General features: G+C 40.9%; 2 protein-coding genes across 5 annotated transcripts in view; one reads left to right on the top strand and one right to left on the bottom strand.

Annotated features, from left to right (window-relative positions):
* NCAM2 (neural cell adhesion molecule 2) overlaps positions 1-14,259 on the bottom strand; it is a 291,019-nt gene that overhangs the window by 219,276 nt on the left and 57,484 nt on the right. The window lies entirely within an intron of this gene.
* Positions 2,015-13,617, top strand: LOC140001403 (inositol 1,4,5-trisphosphate receptor-interacting protein-like 1). Its single transcript, XM_072033034.1, is given in 4 exon segments — positions 2,015-2,135; positions 12,236-12,456; positions 12,498-13,013; positions 13,015-13,617. Coding segments are annotated over 4 exon segments (966 nt in total). The 3' UTR covers positions 13,123-13,617.

Raw genomic sequence — 14,259 nt, 5'->3', positions numbered from 1 at the left:
GGCCCACTGCTGAATCGGGTAGGGGACCTGGTGATGAAGGACATGAAAAGTCCAAAAGTCCAAGGCCTTGCTACAAGGCCAAGACTTCTTTGCCTTGTAAGATTTGTGCCCAGGAATTCAAGGTCCCTGACACACGAGTGCAAGGAAGACCTACCACAGGTTGAAGATAGGGGACAGGTTAAAGAACATTTGAACAGACTGGACATAAACGAGGTCCACAGACATACACAGGACCTTATGGTGTGTCAGGATGCTCCGACAAGTGCTGAAGGAGCTGGCCAGTGTCACTGAGAGAACGCACTTGATTACCTTGGAAGGTCTTTGGTAATAAAGAGAGGTGAGCTTGAGAACTGGAAGAAAGCAAAAGTCACCTTTATCTCCAAGAAGAGCCAGGATGACCATACTGGAAAATACAGGCCAGTCAGCTTCATCTCAACCCCTGAGAAGATGATTGGGAAAGTAATCCTGGCACCTGTTTCCAAAAATGAAGGATGAGAAGTCAGCCCAGATTAATGAAAATAAATTAATTACACTTAAACATTCTGAACATTTTGAACACTTAATATCCTCAGATAGACTGATGGGATAAATAACTGGACAGTGAGGTCGATGGAAAATTGGCTGAGCTGCTGGGCTCAGGGTATCATCTGGCACAAAGTCTATCCACTCCCTAGAAGGTACCCACAAGATCAATAGCAAGGCCAATACTGCTTGGCATCTTCATTAATGACCTAGATGATGGGACAGAGTGTGCCATCAGCAAGTCCACGTGAAAAAAAAAATAAATGGAGAGGAGCTGTTGACATGCCACAAGGCTGCACTGCTAATCAAAGGGACCTTGACAGACTGGAGAAATGATCCAACAGGAATCTCAGCATGTTCAACACAGGGAAATGCCATGTCTTGCCCTTGAGGAGGTGTAACTCAATCTACCAGTAGAGTCAGGTCAGGTGGCTGGAAAGCAGCTTCTCGGGCCTTGCACAACAGCTCTGCAGAGAAAGCATTGTGCTGGACACTCCATCAACCATGAATCACCAAAGTACCTTTGCAAGAAAGAAGACCAACACACTCCTGGGCTGCGTGGAGAGTTGCCAGCAGGTAAAGGGACATGATTCTTCCCCTCTACTCAGCCCAAGTAAAATACATCTGAGTCTAGTGCTGCGCTCCATGTTTAAAAAATAAACAATCAGAAACATTGGAGTAAGTCCAGCAAAGGACCATAAAGATGATTAAGGGCCTTGAGCATCTGTCATAAGAGGAGAAGCTGACAGAGCCAGGACACTTCAGCATAGAGCAGCTCAGGGGGGTACTGTCAATCTACATAAATATCTGATGGGAAGGCTTGAACAAGATGGAGACAAACTTTTCTCATTGAGAAAGATGACAAAAATAGAGGCAAAGGGGACAAACACAAAGGGGACATTCCTCTTAAACATAAGAAACCAGTCTTTAACTGTGCAAGTAGTTTAACTCTGGAACTGGTTGTCCAGAGAGGCTCCATTCTTCTAGATATTCAAAACCAAATCAATCCGGAATGTGCACAGATAACTGCATGTCTGAGCAGTCATTTAATTTTTGCTTTCCTTTTTATTCAAAAGATGAAAACCATATAAATAATATAATTTTATATTATTTATTGTATTTTATAAATACATTCTGGTGGTGAGGCACTACTACAGGTTGCCCAGGGAAGTTGTGGAGGCCCCATCTCTGGAGGTGTTCAAGACCAGGTTAGATGAGGCCCTGAGCAATCTGATATAGTGGGTGGCATCCTTGCCTATGTCAGGGAGGTTGGAACTAAGTGATCTTTGAGGTCCGTTCCAACCCAAGCCATTCTATGATTCAGTGATTTTTAGCAAACAAATTTGCCTACTTTATACTCCATTTGATACCAAAGCAAAACGTCTTTCAAACACTCCAAGCCTATTTTACATGCATTTTAATGGTTTTGAACATGCTTAAACTTCTAAATTTGTTTGGGTATACAACAAAAAAGCAAGTTTGAGACCATATGATGACACTGAACCAGTACAAGTCTATGGAGCCTGATGGCATGAATCCCAAGGTCCTGAAGGAATTGGCTGCTGGAGTTGCCAAGCTTCTCTCTGTCATAGTTGAAAAGCCTTTGCAGTCAGGTGAAGTTCCTGGAGAAAAAGAGAAACATCACTCCCATTTTTAAATAGGGTAGAAAGGAGGACCCGGGGAACTACAAACCAGTGAGCCTCACCTCTGCACCTGGCAAGATCATGGAACAGATCCTCCTGGAAGTAATAACAAGGCACATGCAAGATAAGGAGGTGATCTGAGACAGCCAGCACAGCTTCACCAAGGGCAAATAGTGCCTGACCAATCTGGTGGCCTTCTATGATGGAGTGACTGCATCAGTCAAAAAGGGAAGACTGACCAATGTCATCTACCTGGAATTCTGTAAGGCCTATAACATGGTCCTGCATGACATCCTTATCTTTAAATTGGAGAAACATGGATTTGATGGGTAGACTATTTGGTGGATAGCGAATTGGATGGATAATCACACACAGAGAGTTACAGTCAACAGCCCTATGTCCAGGTGGAGGCTGGTGACGAGTGGTGTCCCTCGGGGATCTGTCCTGGGACCCATACTGTTTAATATCTTTATCAACGACATAGACAGTGGCATCAAGTGCACCCTCAGCAAGTTTTCAGGTGAAACTAAGTTGAGCAGTACCGTTGATACAGAAGAATGAAGGAGTGTCACTCAAACGGATCTGGACAAGCTAGAAAAGTGGGCCTGTGTGAACCGAATGAGGTTCAACAAATCTAAGTGCAAGGTGCTGCACCTGGGCCGGGGCAATCCCACACATGAGTACAGACTGGGAGAAGAACTCATTTAGAGCAGCCCTGCACAGAAGGATTTGGGGGTTCTGGTAGACAAAAAGCATGACATGAGCAAGCAATGCACATTTGCAGCCCAGAAGGCCAACAGCATCCTGGGCTGCATCAACAGAGGAGTGGCCAGTAGGGAGAAGGAGGGGATTGTGTCCCTCTGCTTGGACCTTGTGAGGCCCCACCTGGAGTACTGCATCCAGGTTATGGCCCCCTGCACAAGAAAGATGTGGACCTCTTAGAGTGGGTCCAGAGGAAGGCCATGAAGGTAATCAGAGGGCTAGAGCACCTCTCCTATGAAGACAGATTGAGAACGCTGTTTAACCTGGAGAAGAGGAGGCTCCAGGGAGACCTCTTTGTGGCCTTTAAGTATTTAAAGCTTGTAAAAAGATGGAGAATGACTTTTTACATAGACTGACAGCAACAGGACAAGGGGGAAGGCTTTTAAACCAGAAGAGGGGAGATTTAGATTAGATGTTAGGAGGAAATTCTTCACTCAGAGGGTGGTAAGGCACTGTCACAGATAGCCCAGAGAAGCTGTGGATACCCCATCCCCAGAGGTGCTCAAGGCCAGGCTGGATGAGGCCCTGGGCAACATGATCCAGTGGGTGGCATCCCTGCCCACAGCAAGAGGGTTGGAACTAGATGGTCTTTAACGTTTCTTAAGTTAAATTCTTATTGAACTGGGTACCTGTCAGATGCCTTTTTTCTTCCCTGCTAGAGGAAATGGCTTCTCTAATGGACCTTGAAAGATACAAATGTGCACAGGGGTAGCAGAAGATTAGTTGGGAAGAGTGAGGTAAAAATGCAGAACATTTGGATACTTGTTATTTATTACAACAAAAATCGAAAATTCTGAACAATAAATGTGTATTTTATACATGTATTATTTCAACGTCCTTGTAATAAAGGCAAATGCAAATAATATAATTTACATGCAGACTCCAACATCACCTTTTCATTCTCAAAAGGCCGAAATCCATCTTTCATGTGTAACTTGCGATCTCAGTTTTAATGAGGACTTTGACAATTGAGAAGAAAAGCATGTCAATTTCCATTTCAAATATACCTGAAGTCTGATTAGGAACCTGTAATATGAATTCTAAAGGCTATTTTTGTCGTTTCATATGGTTCCTTTGGTACACTATAAGTAGGGTATACTAGCAGTGTTCCTGCATTCAAACAACATTATTAAAATTTGACACATACATTCTATTCTTGTGGAGAAGGGGATTAGCTACTTCTAAGCAGAATTTGACCTCTAAATTTTAGCTATAATTTTTTAGACAGTCTGATGCATCAGAGATCACTACATTTACATCCATGTTCCTATGTTTAATATTATATTTTCATTATTGTTATTTCTTTATTATTTCTATTTATGTATTAGTTTTATATATTATTTCTGTTGTTTTAATTTAATCTGTTTTCAGTGCTCCAGAAGAAAAAAAAAAGTATTTACAAAATCGCAAGCATATGAACTTTACCCTGCTGTTAAATACATTTAAGTAAGTATATTAAGAAAAAAAAGTTATCAGAAAGAAAGAAAAAGGAAACGTATGACACTTCTTCTATAGTAGTATAGTACAGTCACTATTCAGTAATACAGTATGTGAAAAATGCAGCATGTGACAGCTAATAACATAATGAAAATATTACTTAACCACCATTATGATTTCCATAATTAACTGGCTACTTGCATGCCCTCTATTAATAACAGTGACCTCAAATTACACGGAAAACCAAGTATGAGTGATTTTGAAAATCAAGCCTCAAGTTATCAAGGAGGATGAAATAGGAAGGAAATAATTTAAAAATAAACAAAATGATCAAGTACATTAGTAGAGCTATAATATTATAGCTCCTCATCAAAATTTACCAGATTATTAAACCTAAAATTAGAGCTTTAAGTCTCATCTTTCAGAAACTCTTTAACCCAAGGGATAAAAGTCATGATATTCATTTTCCATTTTATCAGCTGTATATCTTTGCTTTCTTTCCATGTAATCATCTAGTGCTAAAATTTAGTAGTAGCTTATTTGTACATTTTTATTTGTATGCATTTTCCCCATGAATGTATTTCACTCTTTAAAAGCTTGTGTGCCAACAAGAGATCAAACCAGACCCTTCTGTTCGTTTTATAAGAACAAACAAACAAAAAAATGAACAAAATCCTTTGTCTCATTATTTTCTTGGTGTGTTTTTAGTCAGTTAGCTGGTGCTGTCTTTCACTACAGTGCTTTGTAGAGTTCCAAGTCCACTGATGCTTACTTATGTTACTTGCTAGACAAACTGAATTACATTACTAAACACAACAGCACTCACTTCCAAGAAAGAATTACAAAGAACCTATCTACCTCACATTATGTAAATTACAGTAAAGAACTATTGTTTATACAAGTTCACTTCGAATCATCACATACTTTTAAAAGCTCAAGTAAGTAGAAATTTAGCAGCATTTAATTATTTTAGACTTTTGACTGAGTTGAAAATGTGCCTTTTAAACACTCAAACCCATGAAGGTGTGTAGCACTCATTACTTTAGACATTAACCGTAAATGCCTCAACTGCTTGTTAACTGAGTCAGCAGTCCCCAAATGAGATACAGAGCACACCTCTGCATTAGTGCTATAAAAAAAAAAAAAAGAAAAAAAGTACAGTTTTTATAGTAAGCATCATATAGTCAAAATGTAGGACATATTTCAAATGTTTTCTTCTGTGTGGCCTCTTTTTCCAGATATTTTGTAGCATTGAAACACTCTTTTTAAGCATAAACCCATTATTGAAATCTTTCCTAATGCCCTTTCAGCAAGATTTCTTGTATTGCTTTTACCGAACAGAGAGAATTCAAATTGTTTTCAGATCAGATAATGGCTTGGAAGGAAACACTTTAAGTGGCCAGAATTTAGCCTGTCTTGGCTTTGTAGCAATTACCGTAAGAATGACAGATGAAGACAAAAAAACAAACAAAAAACTACCAGTGTTTTAAAACCAGACAATTTGATTGCCTAGGTATTGATCACAATTCTTTTACTTAACACACAGAAGAGAGAAGATGCATATGTATGCTCTGATATATATTTTTCATAACATCTTAAATTTGATCTCCTACTCCTTGTGGGATAATTTGATATATTTTTAATTCTTTTGTTCTTTAATTACTAAACCAAAACACAACCTTAAAGTCATCTCTAAAGGAAGCATTTTATGCCAGAGACATTTTACCAGAATTACTATACGTGTTTTAGCATTCCTTACAGGAAGACAATACTCAAGAATCCTGCTGCAGGGATTACAGTTTGTAACAGCAGTGCATTAAGTTCCATGAAGAGTACAACAGACAGAAGTCAAAGACTCAGATGTGAGTGTACTTTCAGGAACCGGCCATAGGATCTTTTAACAGTTCATTGATAGTTGACTTCTGGCAGGTCAGGAACATTCAGACATTTACGAATACAAGACTGCAGGTAAAGGATTCAGCACATCACTCTCAGATTAATCACAGCACTGCAGGTACTTCTGCATTGGCTTTATCAAAAATTGTTGAAGAAACTTTTGTGCACTTTTGGACACTAGGTTCAAAGGTTAATTGTAGAAGCTGCCATCCCAACCTATAGTGCAGGCAAACTCATCTTTCATGCTAAACCTCACCATTTAACTACTGCAAATTCTTAGAGGTGCTGAATATTACCTGGCAATGTCAGACTTCTGACTACTACAGGGTCTGCTAGTTAACATAGCTAAGGGATATTACGTGAAACATTAGGTGGAGATTAACAGATTACAAAACACCTGACCGCACATGTTATTGGCTGTTAAATTCAAATGTTTCACACAAATAGTGATTAAATAGTGAGTAGACTAGAAAGGGAAAACATTTTTTGCTAATATCTATTTCACACAAACATCAAAACTTCAATATTACACCTATTGACATAATGTTTATGCACAGTTTGGGCACACTGATAGTTTTCATTTCTTTGTAGTTGAGGTCTGAAACCAGATCAGCAGACACAGGTAGATAATGAATGTAATACATATATATATATGAAAAAACGGCATGGGAAGATTAAAATCAGTATAATATACTGAGACACTACAGACAGCTACAGATCCTTCCCCTTGATGGTACTGTTGCAGGACTTGTCAGTTGACTTTGATTGTTTGTTTATGTTAATAGTGATTATGTTATAAGCTTTTCTTTCAAATACTGATGGTGCTTGGGTTGGTCACCATTCTGTTAATGACTGTATCACAGCAGAAAATAAGGACAAACAGAAATGAATCACCCACCGACCACTCTGCTGACAGCCAGACAGGAGGAGGGGGTAGAGGGAACTTTAGAACAACCAACCACATTTAACTCAACTTTGTCGTCTTTGAAGCATACTACCAAATTTCCCCACACTTTTACAAGTATTCAACAGAGAAATTAATTTTAAATCGATGTGGCGAAAACCACTAACAAAAAGCTGGCCAAATGATGTGCAATAGAACTGGACTTTTCCAGAAATTTCTGTTAGCTAATGGTCTTGAAAAAATGGTACTGTAGTGCAATGAGAAAATGCTGAATCTTTTTGGTGATGTCTAGGAAAGTTTCAAAAGGTTGCACTACTCATCATTAGAGAGCTTTTAAGGAAAAATTACTGGAGGGTCATGAATTAACAAATACATGTGTGACTTTAAATCAGTTCAAATTAAGAAAGTAGAGCAGAGCACAAAAACATGAGATTCAGGTAACAGGAGTATTGCTATAGAGCCCAAGATGAGCATAGTCTCAGTTGCTGAATATGAACATTAATAAATAGATTAGATTCATCTCTGAATAATGTATCTTGCAGAAAATGTAATGGAAGTTACAGCAAGTTCAGTGGATTTCACGACTAATGCAAGCCAAATTTATACTATTTGGACCACCATTTTTTTTTCTCAATAGCTAGAGCTCTTGCATTAATCAGGCTTCAAGGTGAATAAGATGAGCTTGGCAAGTTTAAACTACGTTCAAGCTCATCTCTCTGAAGAAAAAAAAATACATTTTATTTTCCTAGCAGCAACACAAAGGCTTTGCTATAGTATTGAAAATGAAAAAGCAAGGACTATAGTACTGGAATCATAGAATATCCTGAGGTGGAAGGGACCCACAAGGATCATTGAGTCCAACTCCTGGCTCCACACAGGACCACACAAAAATCAGACCAGTGCCACAACCACTGTCCTGGGGAGCCTGTTCTAGGCCCTAGCCACCCTCTGGGTGAAGAGCTTTTTCTTGGCATCCAGCCTGAACCTCCCCTGGAGCAGTGTCATACCATTGTACTGTCATACAGAATTGTACAGAATGTCATACAAAATAAGAAAGATTAGAAATACCTTAGGTGAAAGCAAACAAGCATGCTTAGTTCATTTACACGCACGAGTTTTCAGGCTTTGGCACTGCATCCATCTATAGCACATTTCCTCATTAAAGGTAAGTCAACAATTAAAGTGGGCCAGTATATCAGGTAAGCCTTACAGCATCATTACCTAATACGTGTTATTATAAGTCAGTTTATGTTATTATTGTAATATTTTATATTGTCATTTTAATGTCAGATATTTCTTACACAAGGTAGAATACCAGTACATTTCTCAAAGTTAAAACAATGATTCTTTGCATCAAAAATATTCAAAAAAAGGTAAACTGTGTCCATAAAAACAACAACAACAAAACTTTAAAATACTCTTTTACTATTAAAGTGTAAAGGTGAAAGAGAACCTTTTCTTCTGATTCAGAAATAGATATGCAAACTTTCCACTAATCCACATTTAGTCTTAGAACAGATCAACTCAATGCTGCTGAGAAACTCAATTGCATTATATGTCTGATCTGAGCAGCTAACAAAGCCCTACAGGAGGAAGAGGTAACCAGAAATCAACAGAGCAAACCACAGATTTTACAGGCCACAACTAACTCTACACCCTGTTGTCAGAAACCTATCTATTTTTCAGCCTAGCCTCATTTGCTTAAGCTTTTGATTGAAAGACACTTAATCACTGATTTTCAAAACAGTTATTTGAAAACCACTTGGAAAACTTACCAGGTGAGAAGAAAACTTCTGAAAGAATGAACAAAACTTTTAATTATGAGGAATGTACATGGAAGAGGGTAGGAATAGCAAGTACAGGAAGAAAAGAAAAAAAACAACACACTTTCACTCATGGAAAAGACCATAATGATATTAGACAAATAAATACAGCTCAAAAACCAAAAGCATTTGAAAGTGAATGAAAATCACAAGGGAAAGTCCATAAACTTTTCTCACAGAGGAACTTGAACTCTGCCAACTGGTAAAGAAAGGGTGTTTTTTTTCCAAAAATATTTTTTAAAAGACTGTAAGTTCTATCTATTAAAATATTATATAGGAATATAAATCATTAGCAAATTCTAGGAAAAAAATAATAATCCTGTTTTTGTTATCTCAAAAAAAAAAGGTCAAATAGAATTTTATATATTGAAAAAAACAAACCAACATCTGTAATTTAGAAAAGGAGTCTTAGAAACCTGAATTGGAGAAAAGGTTTACAGGTTGCTTAAGCAAGTGAAAGTACTTGCTGAAAATATTAACTTTTCTTTCATTCAGCGGAAAATTCTCTATACAGAAGAGAATTTCCTTTTTTAATTCTTCCCTATAATACTTACTAATATTTTCAAAATAAAACAAAAAATAAAAATAAAAAAGAGGATTTCCTTTACCTTTCTTTTCCTATATGTGATATGTATGTGCCACTTGCTGTTTTTTTTTTTTTTTCAAATTTACTGTAATAGGTTTAGTATCACTAGCTATTATACTAAACAACTCTACTTAGAATTTTTTTGTATTTACTGGTTTCTTTTTCAGTGTTCTTCAAGAAGAATTTACAAAGAATGACTGCCAGCATAAATGCCATTATTATTTTAAAGGAAAAACACACTTTCCTCAACGTACAAGATGACAGCTGCTGTTGAACTGGGACACAAGTTATTAATGATCTTAGAACAGTTATGACTAATCTATGCACAATCAAGGAGAATCTGGAACCATGCAGGAATATTCTCAGGCTCCTAAAGGTTGTTTTTTTAACACAGTTTTTTGTTTTGTGTATAAGAGTACACAATAATAGATGCTTCCAGGAAAAAACCTTTGTCAAGCCTACTGACGGGAAAGGAAAGCCTATCTGGTAACAGAATTTCTACCTAGGCAACTTTTCAAATGCATGTAGCCTTGAGATGAAAGTTAGTGATTATTTTGATTTTCTGTCTTTTTGTCTGAAAGTTGAGGAGGTTAAGAAAGACAGGATAGAGCTCTGAACTCTCTTTTCATTTTCCTGTTCTGTGTTCTCCCACAGCTTATTTACTTCTCATGCCAATCTAAGTCAAGGACAAGTTCTCAAAGAAAGGGCAAGCTGTGCATTAGTTCTGCAACCAAACCTGAAATACTCATTCTTTACTACACACAAACTAAACTGTTTATATAGAATGGCTGCATGGGAGTTGCCTATGAATGTAGAGAGAGTTAGAAATGTTTTCCTTTCACCCAAATTAAGTGCAAGAATATATATGTACACTATACACTGTTCTTACACAACAAACAGTAGAAATGTAAACACGTTATACATACTACATATCATGCATTCAGTATACTCATACACAACATACTTTGAAGTAAGTCTGAAGTACCTGGAAACAAAACAGATTTTTAAAAGAAATATTTAGTATTTAATATTTAAGACTACTTAATATTTGAGCTTTCTAACCTATTATAAAGCAATTTCCCCAAACTGTATGTTGTATAAGAGCAGTACTGTGCACTAGCTATGCTAAGAGATACAAGAAATAACTGCAAGAGTAAGTAAAAATATTAGAATGGTGTTAATAGATATTAATGGTCCAGAGAAAAGCCTATTAGAGCTCTATTGGGTTCACAGCAGGCTGTAACGCCTGATATCTGTGTGATGGAGTAGCTTTTTCCTAATCCCAGATATGGTTCAAGCTTAAATAATGTTACATCAGTCTTCTGTTGGCACTGGTCAATGGGCGTAATGGGCGAGTATGAACAGGCATTCCCTGATTGCATCTCCGGCCCTGCAGCCTGAACCGTAGTCCAGCCTGGGGAGTACCAGAACTGGAAGTACTGGAAGGCAGTAGAATGGTGGGGTTGGTGGAGGATACCAAAATGGCCTTATCTGAACCGTGGCCAGGATGGAAAACTACTGACTAACAATCAATCATCTTGCAGTCCTATAAACAGTGGTCCTAAGCAAAGAGCCCCTTGAGCTCCCCAGAGACCGCCAGTGGGCTGCACCCTTGATCTCCCTGAGCTGGAATGCCTCTCAGGGTACGCTGAGGGGAAGTGCACCTCAGGGCTGACTCCTCAAGGAAAAAGCTTGTCCACATACAAACACTGATGAGGGAGTAGGGTGAGTAATTCACTCTACAGAGCATTTTGGAAGCATGCGTGACTTGATTTAAAAACCTCCCAGGACTCTGCAGAAAGTCGGTGGTGAACCTTGCCATTCTCAAACCTCTAAGTCACTGTTCATACTGTAACAAATTCTGTTGAAATCATTGTGTTAAGTTGATGATTTAATGCTGATTGAGTGCCATTAAAACTCATGCAATCTAAGCTTGTTATTTACCATAAAAGTATAAAATAAATCCTGAATTGCTGCTAAGTTGTGTAAAATCAATTCTGCAACAACTCTGTGCTGACATGGCTTCCCCTCGAGTAGTGTGTGCAGTTGTGGACACCACAGTATAAGAAGGACATAAAACTATCAGAGTTCCCAAAGGAGGGCTACGAAGATGACAAATGATCTAGAGGGCAAGACATATGAGGAGTGGCTGAGGTCCCTTATTTTTTTCAGCCCAAAGCAGAGGAGGCTGAGGGCAGGCCTCATAGTGGCATGCAGCTCCCCCACGAGGGGAGGGGAGTGGAGGGACAGCCGCTGAGCTCTGCTCTCTGGGGACAGCGACAGGACCTGAGATATTAGCAAAAAGTGCATCAGAGGAGGTTCAGTTTGTTTGTAAGTGATGTGAGCAAGTGTGAGGTGAGGCTAGGGGGATTGCTGTGATATAGCTGTGGGGCCTGTGACAGCACAGAGGACAAGTCACAATGGGAGGACTGTCATCAGGGCCAGCAGCAGGCAGGGCCACCACACTGTGGCCTGGGCTATCCGTGAGTGCAGCTCACACTTCCTGCAGGCCATGGCTTGGCTGATCTTCCTCGCCCTGTCTGTGCTGGGCATTATCCAGAAGCCACAGCTCACAGGTGATCACATGGATGTGGATGCACACTAGTGCATGCAGCAGTGTGCAGAGCAGCTGATTAAGGACATGGCTCAGCCGCTGCACAAGGTGGAGGAGAGGAGCCAGAGCAGAGCGGGGTGGCCCCAGGAGCTCTGCTCTTCACTGCCTTGCAGCAATGGCAGCTCTGGGCCTTTGCTGGGCTCCTTGTTCTGCTCTTTGGGCTCTGCTGGTGGCTCAGGAAAAGGAGCCATGAGCTGGGCAGCAGCAGCAAGCAGGGCAGATCCACACAAAAGAAGGAGAAGGATGGTGTAGAAGACAACACCAATACCAATACCAATGACACCTGGGACGTGGGCAGAGTTTAGTCTGATCACACCCAGTGGTGGCACCCTACATGGCTGACAAGTGCAAGGTGGTGGAGGAGCTGGTGGATGAACTTCTTGGTGCCTGCCGAGGGTTCTCCAGGAACACCTTCAAGCCATGGTTACAGCCAGCCATTGGCATGGGATGTCTCTATGAAGGCTGGAGTGCCTGGGAGGACAACATCCTCTATCACCTGCTTGTGTCCCTGAGGCCTCCCCCCAGGCATGCCTTCCACCCGGAGCTGGGCACCACGGTGGAGATGCCAGCAAGGAACCCCAGCCTTCACATGGAGCTGGAGTGCTCCTGTGTGAGGGAGTGGCTGGTGGGGGTTATGTTGTACTTCCTCTACCACCCCAAGGACGAGCTGAGGAGAAAACAAGAGCCCAGCCTCCTACACACTCTCTGCACTGGCTCCTACCTAAATGTGGAGGAAACCACCTGCTGGTTCCAGACTTCTGTGAAGGCAGCCTGGGAGCTTCTGCTGCAGTCACACCACTGCCGCATGAGAGTGCTGCCCTCCCGCTGGCTTCTGCAGGCTCAGGCTGACCAGTGCCTCCAAGAGCACTCTCTCCATTGAAATGATACTAGGGGTGCAGCTAGATGACTCAGAAACCTTCCTAAGCATCAAGTAAGGTGCAGACAGCTTCACCAACAGCATGGTGCAGCCAAAGAGCAGATGCAGTTTGCTGGGTACACAGCAAGGCGTGCCTGGCACCACAGCTTCCACCTCAAATATCTGCAGATATAGCAGCTGTTAGAACCCAGGTAGTGACCACCCAGATTCTTGGAGAGAGTCCATTTCCACTGGGAGCTTCAACCTGTGCACAGATGCCAATAAATTGCTTGTGTGAACAAACACTTGAGTGCCCTTGAGGACTCTGTGAGCGCACATCAGCATAGGGTGCTGTGTGCACTGCTGCCTCAGAAGTGAGAAGCATTTTCCAGAAACAGAGAACAGACAGGTTGAGGTTGGAAGGGACCTCTGAATGTCACCTAGTCCAACCTCCGTGATCAAGCAAGGCTACCTAGAGCAGGCTGCCCAAACCCATGCTCCAGACCTGGTAAGCACACACCTGTTGGTCTCACTTCAGTGCCTGGTAAAACTATGAAAATTATTCTGGGAGTTACTGAAAAAACACTCTGGCTGACACGTTGGGCTCAGAGGATTCTAGCAAAGGGGGCTATGTCAGTCTGCTGACCTGTCACTTAGTGGGGTTCCATGGGGCTCTGTTTTAGGGCCAGTTCTCTTCATGCTTTTATAAATGATCTGGAAAAAGGACTAAAGTGCATACTAAGTAAATCTACAGACAACACTGAAACAGGAGGAGCTGCTGACTCCCTGGAGGGTAGGGAGGCCTTGCTGAGGGATCTGGACAAATTAGAGACTGCGCCATCACTGAGCACATGAAGTTCAACAATAGGAAGTGCCGGATTCTGCACATGGTACGGGACAACCCCAGCTATTTGTACAGACTGGGAGACAGGAGGCTGGAGAGCAGCCCTGCAGAAAGGGATCTGGGGGTTCTGGTGAGCAGCAATTTGAATAAAAGTGAACCTCATGCCAACTGTATCGTGGGGTGCGTCAGGCACAGCCCTGCTAGCCAGTCGAGGGAAGTGCGTGTACCGCTCTGCTCTTGTTGGACAGCATGCTCTACTCCTGCAACTGACGTAGGAGTTACAAGCCACAGTAGGCCTCGACAGGACTGTTCTTTCTTTGCACATTGGATTTAAAGAATCTGAGTTTGACTACAAGTCAATCACTTTATCTT

The sequence above is a fragment of the Anas platyrhynchos genome, chromosome 1 (genome assembly GCF_047663525.1).
Source record: "Anas platyrhynchos isolate ZD024472 breed Pekin duck chromosome 1, IASCAAS_PekinDuck_T2T, whole genome shotgun sequence".
NCBI classification, from domain to species: Eukaryota; Metazoa; Chordata; class Aves; order Anseriformes; family Anatidae; genus Anas; species Anas platyrhynchos.
The sequence above is the reverse complement of the archived record's forward strand: the minus strand, read 5'-3'. Positions and strand labels throughout refer to the sequence as shown.